Below are 21,885 nucleotides of genomic sequence, written 5' to 3'. Positions count from 1 at the left end.
TTCATTCCCTTAGTTGAGCCAAATCTGGGTTGAACATGATTTGTGGAGCTGCCTCTGGTGTTATGATCATGGACTTCATTAACATTTTGGAAGTATTTTGACAAATACAGGGGGATCCCAATGTTGTGGTGTATCTTGAAGACCAGGCCCATAGCAAGTTGCTGTACTCTGTCCTCAACCCTAAGCCATCCAATCCTAGCAAAATGAGCAGGGGTTAGATGGGTTTTGTGATTGAGGCCAAGAAGTAGCCTTACAAGTTTGTTTTGGGATGTTCTGGCATGTTCCTCAAGTTATAACAAATTAAAGAAATGCTAATTGTAAAGAAATTCACGAGGAAACAATTTTATGTTGTTAGCCATATTGACATAGGCTACATAGTGACTACCAATTAACGCTCTGTTATAGTAGACCTTGTATTGTGAATTTGTACTTCCATGTACTGTTGTTCTCATGTCTTACTAAATAAAGTACATCAATCAATCAATAACTTCTAGAGTATCAGTGTGTGTCTTTCCAGTGAGCCAACAGAACTACAGAGGTATCCTGACCAGTTTGACCTGAATGGGAAGAGTCTTAATTATTAGTGGGAATTGGATTGCTTTGGATTGCTTTCAGCAGGCTGATGACAGTATGGTCCAAATGTTTCGATAAACGTGCTTCACATTCTATAACTATTTCAAGTTAACAGTGAAAGTAGACTGGTGGTTTAAACAAATGTAAAAGCTAAATGTAAATTTGTGGGTGCATGGGTCTATGTAAGAACTGGACTACAAAGTAGTCTATAGTAGTATATTTGTTACAAGTAAACATTGGGTTGAGTGATGTGAATGGGTTGAGGGGATTACATCCAAAGTGGAATGAGGGAACCTATTAACGGGACAAAGGTCACCTTGAGTAGATTATTTAGTCCCTCCATGGCCAGTTTACTAGCCACCTCATCATGGACTGTCTGACCACAGTTCTTTACCACTGACTCTAGGACCTGACCAGTTTGACCTGAATGGGAAGAGTCTTAATTATTAGTGTCATTAGTAACACCTGAGAAGGAAGCAACATTTCACATATGGACACCATGAAAATGGTCTATTGTCTGTGGCAGGGCCTGATATTTAAGGGGCGAATTGTGAATACAAATATATTTTATTCAAGCATAAAAAACATGCTGACATGGCATGATATGTCCTGGATCGACTCAATGTTCAAATTCAAGATAATTTTCCGTAAGATTTTTAGAAGTGGAATTGTACATTTATTGTAGAATGGCTCAATTATATTTAATAATAATAATGTATAATACTATTTTCATTCAAAGCAAAGATTGCCTGTTTTGTATGTTATGGTACAGAATGTGGTGTAAAAGTAGCACACTGACTCCATTGGAAGCTCCTGCAAGATGTTGCTCTGCTTGTTTATTGCCCATAGTGCCGTTTTCATGCTCTGTCTAGTGTCTACACAATGACACAAACTGCCTTACTGTATTCACAGCATTACTTTATTTCCAGCATTGGTATAGGCCTACTTAGGTCATACATGAGTCACTACCTGGTACTTGGAACACTAGTGTCCATTGTCATCGTGGTGTTGTAATGCTCTGTACAGTGACAGTGTGGTGCTCTGCCCTCAGCCGTTACAAAAGGACGGTGGAAGAAAATGAATGGGAGCCAAGTATGCTGTCACCATTATGGGCTAGCCTACGGTTTATAAATCTACAGTAATACAGTAACATTTCTGATCTTGTACGATATCATTAACCATCCAGACCTCTCAGGTCATCTGGGAAAGGCCTGCTTTTTGTCCCTATAGCTATAATCAAAAATAAACGTGGGGAAGCAGCTTTTAGTTTTTATGCATTATGCACCACATATCTGGAACAAACTCCCAGAAAACTGCAGGTCTGCTGCCACTCTTATTTAGTTTAAAAGACAATTAAAGGCCTTTGTGTTTGCCGCTGCCTTTGATTGAGTTATTTTTTATTGTTTCTCTTTTCTTTTCTCTTCTCTTCTGCACTGTAACTGTATCTATACATTTTTACTTATTTTGTTTTATGCATCCTAATGTCATTTTATAATTTTGATAATTGTGTTTCCTTGCCTTGTTGTTGAAATGTGCTATACAAATAAAACTGCCTTGCCTTGCCTATGTGCAACTAGAAACATAAAAACCATTGAAATTATTAAAATCCAATAACCATTATATATTGCTGATATGTGATAATAATGTCATCATAATCAAGAGAACAAATTCTACGTGGTTAATACGAATTTGCTGGATTTTTTTTTCTTCATAAATAGGGATCGTGAACAGCCATTTAAATCAAAGAAATGTAGCACAAGACACTGAGAGATCGCAACAATGTCTCATGAATAAAGATATGCTCCATAGTGAGCAAAGATCATCCCACATTACATGCTTTCACAAAGACACACACACACACACACACACACACACACACACACACACACACACACACACACACACACACACACACACACACACAGACTCACACTTTGCATTTCAGTCGGTTAAAACTTTCTGTATTTCAAAGGATCTCATGGAAAATGTATATTGTCTTCCATCATTGTCATTCAGAAATTAAGGAGGAAGTGTCATGATTGTGTGTTTGGTTTATTGGTCTGGCTCCGTCTGTGCTAAACCATGGAAGGATACCAAGTCTTTGTAATCTTGGGACCTTATTAACCTTATTATTATTATTATTATTATTATCATTATTATCATTATTATCATTATTATCATTATTATCATTATTATTATTTCTTCATTACTGGATAGTGGAGAACAGAAAATCGGGCGAAATACAATTCACGCACACAATCTCTCTCACACTCTCTTTCTTTCTTTCTTTCTCTCTCTGTCTCTCTCTCTCTCTCTCTCACACACACACACACACACACACACACACACACACACACACACACACACACACACACACACACACACACACACACTTGTCAACAGTATGGCACCACAGACAAACGTAAATACATCCCTATTGTTCTATTGTTCTGCCCCAATCAACACAGCACTACTCATTATTGTTCACATGAATGAAAAAGGCCTTCAATGCTACAAACTATTCAATAAAACATGTGCTGTAGAAACAAATAAAATGTTTAATGAAGAGCTACAGTATACTGTGTTTCTGTTTATAAGACATGAAAATACACACAATTTTCTCCTTTGGAGGAATTGGAAGACTGAAGACTTTATTGTATTTTACACTGACAAACAGAGCAAACAAGGTTATCAGAGGACATGGCATATGAAATAATAAAACAAGTTCAGATTTCCCCAAATAGCCTCCTGCAGCTTTCCAAGGAAAAAGGCAAAATGGCAACATTAAATATCAAATAATTAAAAAGAGGAATATTGAGAGAAGGAGAGAAAAAAAAAGTTTTTTCAATTTTCACTGGTCAGGGTGGATTTGTGGGTCTGGGGTATTCAAAAAAATGTGGGCACTCAGACGTAACCTTTGACCTGTGAGGCAGGTGCCCTACGCGGACTGCTGTCTCCACTGCTGAAGGTGGGAGAGCCAGGCATGCCAGGAGGACTCGATCCAGCGTAGAGCAGAGACCCCCCTATAAGGATCAAGGCAGAGCACACCCAGCCGATGTAAAGGGCAGGGCCCAGCTCACGCTTATGTGGCGCTGCTACGTGTGGGTCATAGAAGTCCCTGATGATGGCATGGGCAGTCCAGCAAATGGGCACAAGGTACAGGAAGCCTGCGATGGCGAAGATGGCACCAGAGATGCGAGCGACGCGGGCCTTTAGGCTGTTCACACCAATGCACTTGGTGCACTTAACTCCCACGACACCCAGAGCCAAAGAGAGGGCACACATCAGCATGGAGAGCACCGTTAGACCTCGGGCAGCTTGCATGTCACTGGGCAAGGCCAGCATGCTGTCGTACACCTTACACTGGATCTGACCTGTGCTCTGCACAATGCAAGTCATCCAAAGGCCCTCCCAGATGATCTGAGCCACCACTATGTTGTTACCAATGAAGGCAGTGACGCGCCACATGGGCATGGCACACACTATTGCCCCACCTACCCAGCCTATGATGCACAGGATAAGGCCCATCAACTGCATGCCTGTGGTTGCCATTGCAAAAGGTGTAGTCTGGATCAGTTCGTCTTGGTTATATGAAATCTGTTTGTCTCCTTGTCGCACCAAGGCCCGACTATAGTCCGAAGAAGAGTCGTGATTAGGTCAGGGCAGTCTATACGGTTGGAAATGTGTGGTAGACTCTGGTCCCCTTGACCCCCTGTGATAGGGTCAGAGAGTTGTTGAGGTCAGCTTGGGGCAATCGAGGGCTGGTACCTGAAACAGAAAAACCGAAAGCAATGGTTAGACTCCAGCTCCCTTTGAGTACATTTTGTCCACCACACATGTAGTGCTGCACACCATAATAATAGCAAAAAAACATGAATGACTCTTAACAGGATTACTACTTGAGAGACTTTGCATAACACGAGTAAGATTTCAAAAGATCATGGAGCATATATTTATCATAAATATTTGGACACAAGCTGGGAGGCCCATGGTGAGTGGATTCCAGTGAAGAGCACAGAGAATGGCTTCCTTTGACACACAGCTGTGGGTGTCAAGCTACGCCTGGCCGGGTGAGTGGATAATCTCAGAAAAACATGAGGAGACTGAACACAAGCAGCTTTCATGGAGACTTGTAGAGTGGGCCAGGACGACCTGTCTCAATTTATCACAGCTCTCAGTGTCCATCTTTTACCAATACTGTGAATCAACTCATCTCTTCTAGCGCATCAATTCATACACTTTATTCCTGCTTGTATAGGACCAGATGTTCCAGATTGCCCATCCCATAGGGAGAGGCACATTTGTTGGTTGGTGTTTGTAGGGAGATACAGTATACAAACATTGAATTAGAATTTGAACACACAAGTAACACTATACACACTTATTTCTAGCATTGTGTTAAATGCTGGCAGAGGGAATACATATTTACTTATGTTGACACATTTTATGTTCTTGACTTTGAAATGAACTGAAACAAATTTATTTTCAGTATTTTTTCCCCCAAAGTTTACTTCTAGATGTTGCTACGGACAACATGACATTTACCTCAAATTAAGCGTTCTGGAGTCAAACGCCTTCCCTTGGTGATGGTCCAGACTCTGGTTTTAGTCGTCCAGTCCTATGGTCCAGTAAGTCCGTTGTGAGTGCCTGGAGCAGGTTGATGATGATGGCCCTGAGAGGATCTTCACTTAGAGGGTCAGGTGAACTGAAGCAGAGAGGTGCTGATCGGCTTCGACACCCGGGACTGGACTGAGAGAGAGGGCTGTCCTCCGAGATGCCAGCACAAGACTGTGTGGCGGTGGGCAGAAGCACGCGCTTCTGTGCGCGCCCGAGTCAGTGTGTGAATGCGTGAATGTGTCCGAGTGTGTCTTCCAGTGCCTGGTGTGCGAGCACAATGCCCCGCTGTTCTGCTGTGCCCTCCATCCCCGCTCCTCGTCAACCTCTGTCCCACCCTGCACCCCACCATCCAGCCAACCCAACAACCCATTCTCTCCTCTTTTTCATCTTGGGCTCTCTTGTTCCATGATGTGAGCCTTTTCTCTCAGTCTGTTTCATCTCGCCTTCTCTCTCCTGTACAGCCATTTCATGGATTTCCACTGAAGCTTCACATTGAAGGGAGTCAGTGTGCTTTATGTTGCTCCTTACCTTTTGCAACCTTTGTGCTCACCCTCAAGGAAAGAGAGGTTGAAAATAGTAATGTAATGTTCTGGAGAGGAATGGGTCAGCGGTGGGCTATTCTGCATCGTTATATATATTATTACTTAATAAATAGCATGATTATTACACTGCTTGAAGCTGAAACAATGTTTTTTAAAAGATGAATAAATATATAATATAATATAAATATATGTAAAGTTTAGAATATATAATAGATTTTCTAGAAGTTCAGATGCTGCAGCAACTGGAGATAACTTTTAAGGGGGCAGCATTTTTTCCACTGTACAGGCGCCCAGGATTGAAGAAAGGATGGAGCCTGTCATTAAAGGTATCTGTGAAGGTGTGGATGTGGACTCCAGTGTCCACGCAGTAGAAGGACACGTGGCCCTCTTTGTAATCCAAAAACACACCGATCTTCGTGGGCTTCTGTCCCAAAGCCACTGGGGTGACAGGCGACGTGTTGGCCACATACTGGCCTCCAGGCTTCAGGTTCAGTGTCCAGTAGCCGTTGGCCGGGCAGACGGTGAACTTGCCTTTCCTGTTCACGGACTGTCTGACCACACCGAGACTCCACTCTATCTTCTCCCCCACCTCCACCTCCCAGTAGTATCTCCCACCGCCGAAGCTCTCCTTGCCCAGGGTGTTAGCCACGCGGTCGAACCTCTTGGGATTTTCGGGCACCTCCTGAAGCTTGTCTGTATGTCTCACCTCTTTCCTGTCGTCTGAGACACACAGGGCGGGGTGTGCTGTCTTAGCACTCAGATTAATGTCAACTGAGACACAGAAGGAGGACAGAAAGTGAGAGGGAAGTCAAGTAACTGTTATATCAGGTAATAAAACATGACAACACTTTGGTTCATGTCCCTGCACCCAATGATTACCTGAGTATTTTTCAATTCGCTTTAGTTCTGAAAGAACAAAATAATTGAAATCTTAGTGAGATACAGTAGAAGCTGGGTTACAGCCAATGAGAAGCGCAATAGACCTGAGTTGAGTGGGATGGGGTCATGGGATGGGGTCATGCAAAAAAATGTCACTAACCTGATTTGCAGAGCCTGTTTACCTCCTCCCTTATCTTATCCATTTCCTCCGAAAGGGCTCTTCTGGTGGCCCCAAGGCAAGGATCAGCTTCTATTGTAACCCTGGACCAATCCTTCATGTTGGAGGGGCATATGTTGGAAGGGATGCCCTGTGTAATATATACAAGCAGGATATATTACTTTGAGTGTAGCAATTTATAAACCACTTTGTCTATCACAAAACATGACTCCCCGAAAGGTGCTGGTGCTCAACCTTTTTCTCATCGTCTCCTTCTTCGTCATGTAGCTCAGAGGCAGATTGATCGTTCTCACTCCTCCTCAGTTCCTTGATCTCCTTTTCAAGCTCCTTCACAAACTTTTCTACTCTCTTCTCTTCCTCTCCCTGCCTGTCCTCGATTGCCACCACAACCGCTTTGTGACTCTTCTCCATGGCGTTCACCAAGGCAGAGAACACTCTCTGGCTCTCACGCACCTCTCTGTGACAAGAAGTCTGATTGGACAACATCATCATCATTACCATCATTATCATCATATCACATATTATCAATATGAAATTAAAAAATTGAGTTATGTTTTCATACCTTTAAGAGCTGTAGAGAGCATTTGATCCTTTCTATTTTCTGTAGCCTCTCTTGAATCAGTTGCTCAACATCCACCTGTGTGTGTGTGTGTGTGTGTGTGTGTGTGTGTGTGTGTGTGTGTGTGTGTGTGTGTGTGTGTGTGTGTGTGTGTGTGTGTGTGTGCACACAGGAATAAAGCAAGACACACATGAGTAACAACAGATATATCAGATTAATGCATGTTATATTATTTTGATAGTTATGGAGGAGAATAAATGGCAGCAAGATTGCAGTTACCATCTCCTCAACAGGTGGTGGTCGATTCTTCCTGTAATTATTTGATACATCTGCCAGGATGCGGTTGACACTGAGGCCAGGCCTCTGAGTAAATACTCTCTTGCACTGGGGGCAGTAAGACTGGTGTCGTGTCCAATACTGGCTGAGACAAGTCTTGCAAAAGCTGTGTCCACATGGTATGGTCACTGGGCTGATGAAAATGTCCATACACAGAGAACACAAGAAGTGCTTCTCTGGGAGGAGGCCTATCGTAGACGCCATACTCTGGAAAGACAGACAATGCCTTTTACAAACCAGTATCGACAAATAGGAGAGAAAGTGGCAGCACTACTTGTCTCTGCTGAGCTCCCATATGAGTAAATATTTGTTTTTCTACCTTAAAGGAGAAATGCAATGTCTAGGGAAATTATTACATACAAGTAGACAATACTAATATTAAACAATGTATAATAATGTAGTATGCTGTTCAAGATTACTCATCACTGACATCTCTGCTACATCAGACAGGAAGGCACAAAAATAGAGAGGTTTCCCAGTTTGTTACAGAAAACTATGAATGTCCGCATAGCCAGACCTTTCCTCACACTTTGTTTAAGCACTGTCCTAGTGAAGATTAAAACGACCCCACTAGAAAATGTGAATAGTGATATGAAACTCAAACAAACTGAAGTATAGACTTGAGATTAATAAATATTTAACTTGGTTTCAAAGAAAGCAATCAAGCTCAAATGTATTTTGTTTAAAGCAAAGTATTTGAATACCTTGTAGAAATGTACTTAAAACATTATTTCCAAAAGTACATTATTTCCTATGTACATTGGTAATGATTTTACAACATTGTAACATTAAACTATGTAAGGGGAAACATAACGTGTTTACAAATATACATTTTAGAAACATTTCACTTTGGTTAAAAAAAAATCTTGTTACCAGAAGGTTATCTTCAACACTATTAGCATACATTTATATAAAGAATAATGAACAATAATTGTACAGTGAGTATAGTAAATTGTAGTAAAATCGTTTTTGAAAAACATGTTTGTGAAAGAAATAGCTTTTCTCTTTTTTCTAGTTTGTTCTGCACTCACAAAAGCATTTACAGTAGAGTACAAGAGCTAGATAAATCAGATCAACAGTTTTCAGTTCAGCACAGTTGAACTTATGCCCTTGGCAGTATAGGGCAGCATTCCACCTCCTGTTACGTAATGGTATTACACAAAAGGAATGACATGTACTCTACGTTTGTTATGTAGTGAAGTATCGTTCATTTTAATGGCTGTGAACGGCATGTTTGTAAAAGTTTAACCCTCTGACTATGTAGTATGCACACTATACCACAGTTCAGGGCTGTTTTATTGATCAAATATCAAAATGGAGAGAATTATTTTGGTTCATACTTAAGAGGAAATTGGAGAGAAAGGTGAGGCTGAGTGACTGAGTTACGGCACTTTAAGTATGCAGCAGAACAGGTAGTCATAACACAAAGGATCGTTGAGGTTATACTACAAATGAATTCTTCTGAATATCTTTCTCAAGACATGATATACCTTTTTCTTTACTTCAAATACAATGAAAAGATATCAATTTCAACAATAACATAAGATTGTAAAAGGAAATATTTCTAAACAACAGTTTCGTAGTTTTTTAGTTTTAGAGTTTCAGTTTATTCAGTGGTTTCATCATTATCAAGACAGAACACAAGTACAGTTTTAAAAAAAAGAATTACACACTGATAAAATTAGCTTGTAAGAGGATGACAAAGTTTACCTTACCTATACCAGCTGACAGCTGTCCACATATAGTCTCTGTTTCTGGATAATTCAGTACAATGGACTAAGGCAGGTGTACTTAGGTGTGTGTTGTTTGGGAAGGGGGCAGTACTTTACACAATGGCATCTCGGGTTAAGACTCCACCCCAAAGCATTATGTACACAGCTAGCCACTGACATGCAAAACACACAAACACACACACTGCTATGGGAGGTCGATCAGTGCATATTGAGAGATTTACTGTCAAAACTAATGACCACTGCTAAAGAATCTACAGTTCAAATCTGCATGTGAGCTTGTATGATGGTAAGGCTGATTAAAGACAAGTTACACATTTTCTAAATACAATTTTGAATCTGACCAGAGCATGTACAGAAACCACAGCAACATACCAAAAGTGTATGATATAAAACATGTTTTTAACACTTTGTTCCCACATGTGAGATCACTAGCTAGTATACAACCCTCGTAGACGTATTTATGATTCTGAAGACGTCAGAATCATAAATACGTCTACGAGGGTTGTATACTACAGCTATGAGATCACATAAAATTTGCGACACTGTTCGTCATTTACATGTTTGTTTATCCCTCTCCTGGACGAGGAGATGAGAAGAAGCGAATGATGAAGATCAAGTTGAAGTTGAGCCTGGCAGGAAGTGCAGATCTGTCATCCATGTCTTTTATGGCCACCTGGGCTGCACCCCCCACAGCACCACCTATTATCCCATACAGAACCATAGTCCCCGCGCCCCCCACAGCCCCCACTAGGACGCCCATGCCAGCCCCAGCATAAAAGCCCATTCCCAACCCTCTGGCCCGGGAGATTCTAAGCCAGTCGTTGTCCACTTCTGCCCGGGCTCTGATCTCTTCCCCAATAGCAATGTTGTAGGCTTCTTTCTGCTTATTCAACTCCTCCCTACTGTACTGCTGCTCCTGTTTACACCACACTTTCTCTGCCTTTAGCTCCTTCTCTTGCCTGAGTTTCTTCTCCTCTTTCTTCACGCTGTCCTCCGCCGTGCGGAAGCTTCTATTGGAGAAGTGGTCGCCCCCCAAGGACTCCACCATCCGCTCAAGCTTCTGCAGAAGCTTCCGGCTCTGGCTGCGATCCCTGCAGTTCCTGTTGAAGACGTGGAAGCGTCCTCCAAACATCTCGATCAGTTCCAACACCCTGTCGTCCAGGTTTGCTCTATCAGGGTTTCCTCCATAAGCCAAGAGGACCATGCAGTGACAGATACATTTCTCTCGAAAGCGTCTCATCACCAGCTTTGGGGTCCACATGTCATTTGGAGAGATCTTCTCCAGGTCAAACGCAATGAGCAGGCCGTGAGGACCGGGGATGCTCAAGCACTTGGACCTCTTCAGTTCCATTGTCCTCATGGCTTGGCATATGTCTTTATCAAAGATGTTCAGTCCATTGATCACAGCCACTCGTCACCCAGCCAACTCTCCTGTGACATTTGTTTGCAGTACAGGGATTCACTCTTTAACGCTTTCATTCACTTGTTGCAAAGCTGTTGCATGCAAATGTTCAATGGCTTTAAATACCCCCCCCCCCCCCTCTCTCTCTCTCTCTCTCTCTCTCTCTCTCTCTCTCTCTCTCTCTCTCTCTCTCTCTCTCTCTCCCTCTCTGTTGATTGGGAATCAGATTTGATATTTGGTGGAAGATATTTGGTCCTCAGGTATGAGGCTGGCAAAGACAACACATGCTCATTTATTGACTTCTTTATAGCAAAAATAAACAAGCACTCATTATGCAATAAATTATTATATAATGGATGTGAAAATTAGCAACTCAGCAATGGCCATAGAGTAAATAAAATAACATGAAGTTTTGTATTTACAGTAACCTGTAACCATATGACCAGTATAATTTATTGGGTAATTTCCTAAAAATCTATTGACCATTCTAGTTGATTTAAGTGCAACTATTATTAATATAGACAATGTTTTGCCTCTGATCAGGGAAGTCAATAGCTAATTAGCCTATGTCAGTTTGATCTTTGGACATACATGTTATGTCCAAAGATAGACCTGTGTCCCCCTGTGTGAACTCCAGCCAGTAGTGCTCTTGAGTCTTATCATACAAAATAGGTGACCGTGAATATCCAGTTAACTGAAAAATAAATAGAGGCACATTATTGCTTGGGGTCATTTGTGGAGAGGTATTCAAGCATGCATACATTTCAGTACTGTACAAGAGTCTAAAGGAAGAACAGCCATAATTACTTACATCGAACAGCACCATCGTGTGGTCAAAGAGGGTAACGAACAAGCTGGAAGACTAATAGTTTTTCTTCCTGGTTCGCCACAAGGTATATACTATAGCAAACTGTAACGGTCTACAACATTATAATGAATACTTTAAAGCTACAATCTGTTTCTGTCCTGTCCCGATGGAGAGAGGTTATTACAACTGTACCACTCTGAGTGTTAGAGTTACAGTTCCATTCAATTCGAACGCTGGTCTCACACACGAAACCAAACAACTACTGCTCTTGAACTCTATATACTCACCTGATTCGAATGCTATCAATGCATTGAATGGGACATTATCACCTTTTATTAGACCATTGAATGGGCGAAGTAGGCGACATACTGACCTACCCGCGATTTATCAGACCATTCATTGGGTGTTATCAAGACATACTGACCTACCAACGGAGATGACTTAAATAGTTCAGTTTCGGTTTTGGTTTTGGTTTCGGACCATGACGGAGGCGCGCAGTCTATGTAGGGGTAGGGGAGAACGGGGTAAGATGAACCACTTTTTACTTATGTTGACCTCTAGGCAAGGAAAAATTAGAATGATGGAAGTAAAATCTAAACATCTACTAAAACTTGAAGATGTCTACTATCAATTGAAATAATGAGTGTGCATCTATGACAAATGGTTGTAAAAATATGGGTTCTAAAAAAAAAAGTGGTCATGTGGTTCAACTTGCCCCAGGTAAGGGGTAAGTTGATCCTAGTCAAGGGGTAAATTTACCCATATGATATTTTGCATTTTCAAGTTTAAACTTGAACAAATAATGTATTCACATATCAACAATAATTTAATAACACATTTCCCTTTTGCAAATAGTCTTATTTATTTAGGTTTTATACATTGGAATATCACCAACATGCATGATATATAAGTTTAGACCTGGGTACATTTGCTTTAAAATAACAATCATTATATGAGAAAAGTAAAAAAAAATAACTTTGACCAGCAAAAAAACACTTTTTTTGTGTAGAAATATGCTTATCACTTTGCCCATGTGCCTCTCAACTTCACAGCCAGGTGGAAATTATGGGTGTGTCCTGATTTTAAGGTCACATGACAACTCATCTGTATATAGTTTTAAAGATACAGGGGGTGGTTCAACTTACCCAGAGGTTAATCTTATCCCGTTCTACCTACTTAAGTTGGCCCACTGCTTTTTTTATTCCCTCACCAAATTTTTACGCCATCATTTATTTATTTCACTGCAGATAGTCTACATATTACATTTAAAATCCTCCTTTTCCCTTAAATCCAATTAATTCTTTCAATGGGCTAAACTCTTGTTTCATTTGATGGCCTTCCTGCCCTGGCATTTGGCCTTTGTGCCCTTAACAAATGGACAACACCAAAGGCCAAGTAGCCTGGAGATTCCTACTTTCCTGCGGTTTTCACCCTCCCAGTTGCTTCACATTTTAATGTGTCTGGTAGAAGCCACATTTAGCTTCATGTCTTGTTCTGGATGGAAAACAAGCTCTTGCCACCAGACCAGAGGCACATCTGTGTACGCAGATAATAACGCCTGAAATTGGTATTGTTTACCTGGCAACGGTTTGTGTTACTGTGTGATGTTTGACCAGCCTATATAAGTCATTGGAGGTGCTTAAGACTGCTTTAGACTTCAAGAGAGCTATAAGACCACTTGTCCAAGTTACCATCTAACATCAGTGTTTCCACCCAACACCGGAGATATACCAACTAGAGTCCTCGCCCACATAGCTTTTCTTTACACCAGCAAGCATGAGCAGCGAGGCCAACACACAACAACCACCGCACCCTGCTGCCGATGCAGAGAGCCTATCCAGCCCGGCCGCTTCCGTGGGGGACGGGAAAGTCATCTCAACCAAAGTTTTGGGTACAGTAAAATGGTTTAATGTCAGCCATGGATACGGTTTCATCAACAGGAATGACACAAAAGAGGATGTTTTTGTATACCAAACGGCCATAAAGAAGAACAACCCAAGGAAATACCTTCGCAGTGTTGGAGAAGGAGAAACTGTGGAATTTGATGTGGTTGAAGGGGAGAAGGGACAAGAGGCAGCCAATGTCACCGGCCCAGGAGGTATTGCCGTCCAAGGGAGCAGGTACGCCGCTGATAGGAATCACTACAGACGCTATCCCCACGGGAGGGCTCCACAAAGTACCGGAGACTGTCCGGACAACTTCCAAAGCGAGAGTGAGGCTGAGATGCAACAACAACCCCTGTACACCAACGGACCACGAGGAGAGATGACTGAGGGCGGTGAAGGTGACGAGAATCAGGGAGGCCCAGACCACCAGAGCAACAAATCAATGAGGCAGCACAACTACAGAGGCTTCAGACCAAACAAAGAGAAACAGCTAGGTGGTGAGGGTGGCCTAAACCAAGAGCCCCACCAGCGCCGCTCCAGCCACCACTTAAACTCTCGCCCCAGACGCCAACAGGCCAGCGGAAAGCCCGGCCACCAGGCCAGGGAGACCAAGACAGGAGAAATTTGTTGAGAAAATGTCAGGTCTCGGGGCCCAGCAGAGCATGGATAAGTAGTGTTGCGTTCATAGACATACAAGCATACTATGATTCATTGTATGCTTATATGTGCTACTGACATTGGTTATAGCATCCAGCTGCTAGAGGCGTTGTAGAGTGGTGAATAGGGGTGGGACGATATGGGTATCTCACGATACGATATCTGTGGCGATATTAGGCCCTCGATAACGATAATATCACGATATTCGATATATTGCGATATATTGCGATATCACAATATATTGCATGAAATTTCACCAACGACATATCACGATAGTCCTTGTATTCAATTCATAAACACTTAAAATAGCACCAAACAGTTCAAAATCATCATTACACAAATACAGAGTCGGAAAAACAACGTATCACAAACATTTTTTTTTTTTTTAGATTTTTTCGGCAGTATATCGATTATTTATCGCGGGAGAAAGTATCGCGATATATCGATATATCGTCCCACCCCTAGTGGTGAAGTAAGGAGAGGGAGGGAAGAAGTGTGCTGCATATATGTGTGTTGTATACATGTGAGAGACAAATAAAAAGACCGGTTCCCTGAATACCTTCGTCCTTATGTTTAATCTTTGCACTAACATAACATAAGGAAATAACCTGCCCTCTGTCACCCACCATCTCTTGCCACCGTCCATTTTGCTGCCGTGGCTCCTGAGAGGAGAGCCATCTATTCTAGAACACTGTTTCTCAGCATAGGATCGTTGGGGTGGGGGGACCAGGGGGTCCAAAAGGACTCTTATGGGTCTGTAAACCAGTTGTCCACTCTAATGATGCAACAAAACCGTTTGCATTGCAACGTTGCAAATTGGACCTGAAACTTGCAACAAACTTATATACAGTACTATGATAACTATATTGTTATACAAGTTACCGGGGGCAAAAAAACATTGTATCAGAAATGGTGGTCTATGGCCTAATCTAATGCATATCAAACTGGGGGTCCTTGAAATGAAAATGGTTGAGAATCACTGATCTAGAATCCTGTGACTGTCTGTCTGTCCAGTAGCCTGGTAAACCATCCCGGTCGTGTGTCTCAACAGTACTAGACACAGACCCCAGAGTTAATTGCTTTATTCAATATTCACCTTTAGGTAAGGAATTTGAGAGTGTAATAAAAAAAACATTGGCATATTATTCAGTCTGACCCAGCTCTCAAAAAAAAGATTTCAGCACCTCCTTGGATAGTCTACAAAAGGCCACCTAATCTGAGAAAACAACTTGTTAGAGTGACCTATACCATCCATCAACCAGCCAAGTCACTTCTTACAGGACATCCCTCAGGGTAATTACAGGTGCGGCCGCTGTCCTCAGTGTAATTTTACACATAAAACCACTACTTTCACACACCCACGTACAGGCAAAGGGTTTAACATCTAGGGATTGATCACTTCTAACACCAACAATGTGATCTATATGCTGAAGTGCCCATGGCTTAGCATATATAGGTAAAACCACCTGACCCCTAAAAACGAGAATCTCAAAACATAGATCCAACATTCGTAATCATAATATAAAAAGACCAGTGCGGTACACTTAACAACCGCATCTCATGTTTCAAAACTCAGATATTGGGGCATAGAACAGGTCAAACTGCCCAGACGTGGCGGTGACATGAACACATTATTACTCAAACGAGAAGCTTTCTGGAGTTACACATTAGAGACATTGGCCCCTAAGGGTCTAAATGAGGACTTCAACTTGCGGCCTTTCCTGTAGTGTGCCTGTCTGTGTGCTGGGTCAGCTTTTCCATTTCCATTTTTGTTATCTTTTTTTATATTTAGTTATTTTTTGTTCTTGATTTTTTGTTTCGTTCAAAAATGGTCTCAGCTACTATAGTAACTATAAGGTCCCTCTTGATCCGCACTGTGAACATGTGTGTACTTTTGATAACAGATGTTGATCTAAAAAAAAAGTCTAAAAGCTCACAATGCGTCGCATCGCGACGCGTTGTGAGCTTGTAGATCGGCTATTTTCAAATAGCGGACGCATATAGGTTTAAAGGTATCATGACATTCATTTTCACTTTTTTTATTTTCAATGTTTTATTTGGGGTTTTATGACCTCAATTACACCCAAAAAACCTGAACTTAGAACATTCAGTGGATTTTCTGTGGTCTGGGGTTTTCTGAATAATTAGGCTGAAAAGTAATCTGAGCTTGGCCCTTCGACAGTGAGGTCACAGTCGATTAATCCCGCCCACTCTCCTCCTCGCCCCTCCCCTCCCCTATCCTTTCCTTTGGGGGGGGGCGGAGCAGAGGCGATGATTGACAGGCAAAATCCCTCACCAGCGACACCCGCAGGCAAAGATTTCTTTTTTCATTGCAGTTGAAAAGGCTTTAGAAATGTGAGAGAAAAACACCTGCCATGGATCACTGGAATGGAATTTTCACTTAAAACTTTTTGTACACTTTTGAAGGACCAGGACAAAGACTTTGAATGTGGTGTAAAAGTGAATGTCATTAAACCTTTAAAGTGCTCATGACCTAAATTCACAACATGAGATTGAAGATCAGTTATTTTCGTTGAGTGTCGCCCCAACGATGAAATCAGGATTTATGAAACTCAGGAATAGATACATTTTGTACTTTTACATCAAAGTATGTCATATAGACATCTTTGTCCAGGATCTAGAAAAGTAAGGAAGGACCAATGTATTACTATTGTTTTATTTACTCTCACTCTCTCTCGTGCACGCACGCACACACACACACACACACACACACACACGCCTGGGGCCCCCTCCTCCCGGTAGGGGGACAACTGTACCCTCCATCCTCCCCTGTCGGCGGGCCTGGCCTGATTTATTGAGATAGATAGATAGATAGACATAAGGGAGAAAAACATTCAGCCCTAAACCCACTATTTGAGGATTTAGCATTGCGCAAGGGGCGTTCCTGTGCAAAAGTTGCTATCTTGGACACACAGCCTTTATCCCTAAAACACCTGCGCTACCCGTTACATTATGCATAGCTGCACCCCACCATCCATCCAACCCAACAACCCATTCTCTCCTCTTTTTCATCTTGGGCTCTCTTGTTTCATGATGTGAGCCTTTTCTCTCAGTCTGTTTCATTATGCCTTCTCTCTCCTGTACAGCCATTTCATGGGTTTCCACTGAAGCTTCACATTGAAGGGAGTCAGTGTGCTTTATGTTGCTCCTTACCTTATGCAACCTCTTTGTGCTCACGTTCATGAAAGAGAGGTTGAAAATAGTAATGTAATGTTCTAGAGAGAAATGGGTCAGCGGTGGGCTATTCTGCATTGTTATACTGTATATATTCTCTGAATAAATAGCATGATTATTACACTGCTTGAAACTGGATATAAAAAAAGATTAATTAATTTATATATAAATATATGTAGAGTTTAGAATATATAATAGATTTCCTAGAAGTTCAGATGCTGCAGCAACTGGAGATAATCTTTAAGGGGGCAGCATTTTTGCCACCGTACAGGCGCCCAGGATTGAAGAAAGGATGGAGCCTGTCATTAAAGGTATCTGTGAAGGTGTGGATGTGGACTCCAGTGTCCACGCAGTAGAAGGACACGTGGCCCTCTCTGTAATCCAAAAACACACCGATCTTCGTGGGCTTCTGTCCCAAAGCCACTGGGGTGACAGGCGACGTGTTGGCCACATACTGGCCTCCAGGCTTCAGGTTCAGTGTCCAGTAGCCGTTGGCCGGGCAGACGGTGAACTTGCCTTTTCTGTTCACAGACTGTCTGACCACACCGAGACTCCACTCTATCTTCTCCCCCACCTCCACCTCCCAGTAGTATCTCCCGGCGCCGAAGCTCTCCTTGCCCAGGGTGTTAGCCCCGCGGTCGAACCTCTTGGGATTTTCGGACACCTCCTGAAGCTTGTCTGTGTGTCTCACCTCTTTCCTATCGTCTGAGACACACAGGGCGGGGTGTGCTGTCTTAGGACTCAGATTAATGTCCACTGATACACAGAGGAAGGACAGAAAGTTAGCGGGAAGTCAAGCAAGTTATATCAGGTAATAAAACAAAACAAAACGTTGGTTCATGTCCCTGCACCCAATGATTACCTGAGTATTTTTCAATTCGCTTTAGTTCTGCAAAACAAAAGAATTGAAATCTTAGTGAGATAGGAAAAATACGGTAGAAGCTGGGTTATAGCCAATCATCAGGCACAATCAGACCTGAGTTGAGTGAGATACAGTATGGGTCATGCAAAAAAGTATTTATTCTTTTCACTAACCTGATTTGCAGAGCCTGTTTACCTCCCCCCTTATCTTATCCATTTCCTCCGAAAGGGCTCTTCTGGTGGCCCCAAGACAAGGATCAGCTTCTATTGTAACCCTGGACCAATCCTTCATGTTGGAGGCGCATATGTTGGAAGGGATGCCCTGTGTAATATATACAAGCAGGATATATTACTTTGAGTGTAGCCATTTATAAACCACTTTGTCTATCACAAACATGACTCCCCGAAAGGTGCTGGTGCTCAACCTTTTTCTCATCGTCTCCTTCTTCGTCATGTAGCTCAGAGACAGATTGATCGTTCTCACTCCTCCTCAGTTCCTTGATCTCCTTTTCAAGCTCCTTCACAAACTTTTCTACTCTCTTCTCTTCCTCTCCCTGCCTGTCCTCGATTGCCACCACAACCGCTTTGTGACTCTTCTCCATGGCGTTCACCAAAGCAGAGAACACTCTCTGGCTCTCACGCACCTCTCTGCGACAAGAAGTCTGATTGAACAACATCATCATCATTATCATATCACATATTATCAATATGAAATTTAAAGTTATGTTTTCATAATGTAGATTTGAACGCACCTTTAAGAGCTGTAGAGAACATTTTATCCTTTCTATTTTCTGTAGCCTTTCTTGAATCAGTTGCTCAACATCTACCTGTGTGTGTGTGTGTGTGTGTGTGTGTGTGTGTGTGTGTGTGTGTGTGTGTGTGTGTGTGTGTGTGTGTGTGCGTGTGCGCGTGCGCGTGTGTGTGTGTGTGTGCAGGAGTAAAGAAAGACACACATGAGTAACAACAGATATATCAGATTAATGCATGTTATATTATTTTGATAGTTATGGAGAAGAAATGGCAGCAAGATTGCAGTTACCATCTCCTCAACAGGTGGTGGTCGATTCTTCCTGTAATTATCTGATACATCTGCCAGGATGCGGTTGACACTGAGGCCAGGCCTCTGAGTAAATACTCTCTTGCACCGGGGGCAGTAAGACTGGTGTCGTGTCCAATACTGGCTGAGACAAGTCTTGCAAAAGCTGTGTCCACATGGTATGGTCACTGGGCTGATGAAAATGTCCATACACAGAGAACACAAGAAGTGCTTTTCTGGGAGGAGGCCTATCGTAGACGCCATACTCTGGAAAGACAGACAATGGAGCTCCCATGAGTAAATATTTAGTTTGCTACCTTAAAGGTAGGGTAAGTGATATTTTTGGGTTAAAACAAAAAGTATTTTGTTAAAAGGTTAAAGCACTATATTCTGATAGTAATCATTGCTATAGAGTGTTTGTTCAGTAACAGGAGTCTCCCCGTCTCTCCAGCTCTTTAATAAACAGAAAATACATTTTCTGGTAGGTGTCAAAATCTCAGCCAATCAGGAGAAAGTACCCATTTTTAAGCTTCATTTTTATAGTGTTCCTGTTCAAATTTTGCCTGCTCATTTCTTAGTGTCATCACTTCCAATTTCACTTGTTTAATCTATATCCTGATTGAGTTCTCTATCCTGATTGGATAAAATTGGAAATGAAACTGAAACTGAAACGAAAATGCATTTTCTGTTTTATAAAGAGCTGGAGAGACATGGAGACTCCTTATATGGACAGGACACTCTATAGTAACGAGCACTATCAGAACATAGACCCATTTTGCAATTATTTGAATAATTGCAAATCACTTACCCTACCTTTAAAGGAGAAATGCAATGCCTAGGGAAATAATTTTATAAAAGTGAAAAGGACTACATGTGTCTATGACCTTTGACACAACCTAAATGACTCAATAGAGGAGCAGGGAGACAAAATACAGCCACCCCAATTGTATAACTTACAATGTTTTAACTCTACCATACAGTTTGGACACATTTTCATTTTATTAATAAAAAAGAACTTACATATCACTATTCACATTTTCAACAAGTGGGATCGTTTTAATCTTGAAGATCTTGAAGTCCCACTTGTTGAAAATGTGAATAGTGATGACGCTCAAACAAACTGAAATATAGACTTGAGATGAATAAACTTGGCTTCAAAGAAAGCACTCAAGCTTTCTTGTGTCTGTCTTTTGTTGAAAGCAAACGTATTGTGAAAGTATTTGAATACCATGTAGAAATGTATACTTTAAACATTATTTTCAAACTATCTACATTGGTGATTGGTGATACAACATAAACTAAACTATGTTAGGGGAAACAAGTGTTTACAACAAGTGTTTACAACAAGTGTTTACATTTTAGAAAATAGAAGTTTGACAAATACTTTGAGCAATATTTCACTTTGGTTAAAAATAAATCTTCTAACAGAAGGTTATCTTCAACACTGTTAGCATACATTTATATATAAGAATTTTTATTTTAAGAATAATAAACAATAATAGTACAGTAAGTAGTAAATTGTTGTAACATCGTTTTTGAAAAATATATTTGTGAAAGAAATAGCTTTTTCTCTCTTTTCCCCACTGTTTATTCTGCACTCACATAAGCATTTACAGTAGAATACAAGAGCTAAATCAATCAGATCAACAGTTTTCGGTTCAGCACAGTTGAACTTATGCCCTTGGCAGTATAGGGCAGCATTCCACCTCCTGTTATGTAATGGTATTACACAAAAGGAATGACATGTACTCTACGTTCGTTATGAAGTGAACTATCATTTGTTTTAATGGCTGTGAACGGCATGTTTGTAAATGTTAACCCTCTGACTATGTATCACAGTTCAGTGCCGTTTTATTGATCAAATATAAAAATGGAGAGAGTATGAGAGCAAGAGTGTCTGTTGTTCTGTTTTTGTTTGTATCTTTGTAAAACTGTTTTATTTTATTTGAACTCATCCGGAACATTTACCAAATTATCTGTCATTGTCTTTTCTTGTTTTATATTTTATAGTTGTTGTTTGTACTCGGATTGTCATTCAATAAAAAGAGTATACAACATTTTCAAAAATCGAAACGGAGAGAATTCTTCTGGTTAATACTTAAGAGGAAGTTGGAGAGAAAGGTGACGCTGAGTGACTGAGATCAGGATGTAAAATATGCAGCGGAACAGGTAGTCACAACGTAAAGGATCTTTTAGGTTATACTGCTAATGAATTCTTCTGAATATCTTTCACAAGACATGATATAGGCTACCTTTTTCTTTACTTCAAATACAATGAAAATATATACATTTCAGCAATAATGTGGTTAACATAAGATTGTAAAAGGAAATACAGTTTCATAGTTTTTTTGGTTTCAGTTTCTTCATGGTTTCATCATTATCAAGACAGAACACTAGTACAGTTTTAAAAGAAGAGAATTACAAACTGATAAAATTAGCTTGTAAGAGGATGACAAAGTTTAACTTACCTATACTAGCTGTCCAAATATAGTCATAGTATTTTTCTGGATAATTCAGACAGTACAATGGACTACGGCAGGTGTACTTAGTTGTGTTGTTTGGGAAGGGGGCAGTACTTTACACAATGGCATCTCATGTTAAGACTCCACCCCAAAGCATTCTG

At 41.2% G+C, this 21,885-nt stretch overlaps 4 protein-coding genes and 1 pseudogene across 6 annotated transcripts; 1 reads left to right on the top strand and 4 right to left on the bottom strand.

The window, feature by feature from the left end:
- Positions 1–3,477: 3,477 nt before the first annotated feature.
- On the bottom strand, positions 3,478–4,125 carry cldnk (claudin k; the record flags this gene model as incomplete). Its single annotated transcript, XM_080448176.1, has 1 exon — positions 3,478–4,125. One exon carries the CDS (start codon positions 4,123–4,125, stop codon positions 3,478–3,480), a length of 648 nt encoding a protein of 215 aa, XP_080304302.1.
- A 2-nt stretch (positions 4,126–4,127) lies between these two features.
- btr02 (bloodthirsty-related gene family, member 2) lies at positions 4,128–9,431 on the bottom strand. The gene is made up of 8 exons (XM_080448495.1): positions 9,400–9,431; positions 7,628–7,891; positions 7,352–7,426; positions 7,024–7,260; positions 6,772–6,919; positions 6,612–6,638; positions 5,119–6,503; positions 4,128–4,341 (listed from the first exon to the last, which is right to left on the bottom strand). Exons 2-7 carry the CDS (start codon positions 7,886–7,888, stop codon positions 5,959–5,961), a joined length of 1,293 nt encoding a protein of 430 aa, XP_080304621.1. The 5' UTR covers positions 7,889–7,891; positions 9,400–9,431; the 3' UTR covers positions 4,128–4,341; positions 5,119–5,958.
- A 551-nt stretch (positions 9,432–9,982) lies between these two features.
- LOC308099432 lies at positions 9,983–11,645 on the bottom strand (annotated as a pseudogene). The gene is made up of 3 exons: positions 11,631–11,645; positions 11,432–11,513; positions 9,983–10,848 (listed from the first exon to the last, which is right to left on the bottom strand). The product of its transcript is annotated as an uncharacterized misc_RNA (transcript).
- Positions 11,646–13,034: 1,389 nt separating this feature from the next.
- On the top strand, positions 13,035–14,475 carry LOC308099764 (Y-box-binding protein 1-like). Its single transcript, XM_080448519.1, has one exon. The coding sequence runs from the start codon at positions 13,404–13,406 to the stop codon at positions 14,142–14,144; it is 741 nt and encodes a 246-aa protein (XP_080304645.1). The 5' UTR covers positions 13,035–13,403; the 3' UTR covers positions 14,145–14,475.
- A 2,156-nt stretch (positions 14,476–16,631) lies between these two features.
- On the bottom strand, positions 16,632–21,818 carry LOC308099745 (E3 ubiquitin-protein ligase TRIM39-like). 2 transcript variants are annotated; one of them, XM_080448496.1, is made up of 7 exons: positions 21,731–21,818; positions 19,266–19,529; positions 18,979–19,053; positions 18,652–18,888; positions 18,401–18,548; positions 18,228–18,254; positions 16,632–18,121 (listed from the first exon to the last, which is right to left on the bottom strand). In XM_080448496.1, the coding sequence occupies exons 2-7, from the start codon at positions 19,524–19,526 to the stop codon at positions 17,577–17,579; spliced, it is 1,293 nt and encodes a 430-aa protein (XP_080304622.1). In that variant the 5' UTR covers positions 19,527–19,529; positions 21,731–21,818; the 3' UTR covers positions 16,632–17,576. The 2 variants fall into 2 exon arrangements, with proteins under 2 accessions (XP_080304622.1, XP_080304623.1); XM_080448497.1 differs by lacking the exons at positions 19,266–19,529; positions 21,731–21,818 and having other exon boundaries at positions 18,652–18,874; positions 18,979–19,017.
- Positions 21,819–21,885: the final 67 nt, after the last annotated feature.

This window comes from Gymnoscopelus braueri (assembly GCF_963280865.1).
Source record: "Gymnoscopelus braueri genome assembly, chromosome: 13".
NCBI lineage: Eukaryota > Metazoa > Chordata > Actinopteri > Myctophiformes > Myctophidae > Gymnoscopelus > Gymnoscopelus braueri.
Note: the sequence above shows the minus strand (reverse complement) of the source record. Positions and strands in the feature narration are given on the sequence as shown.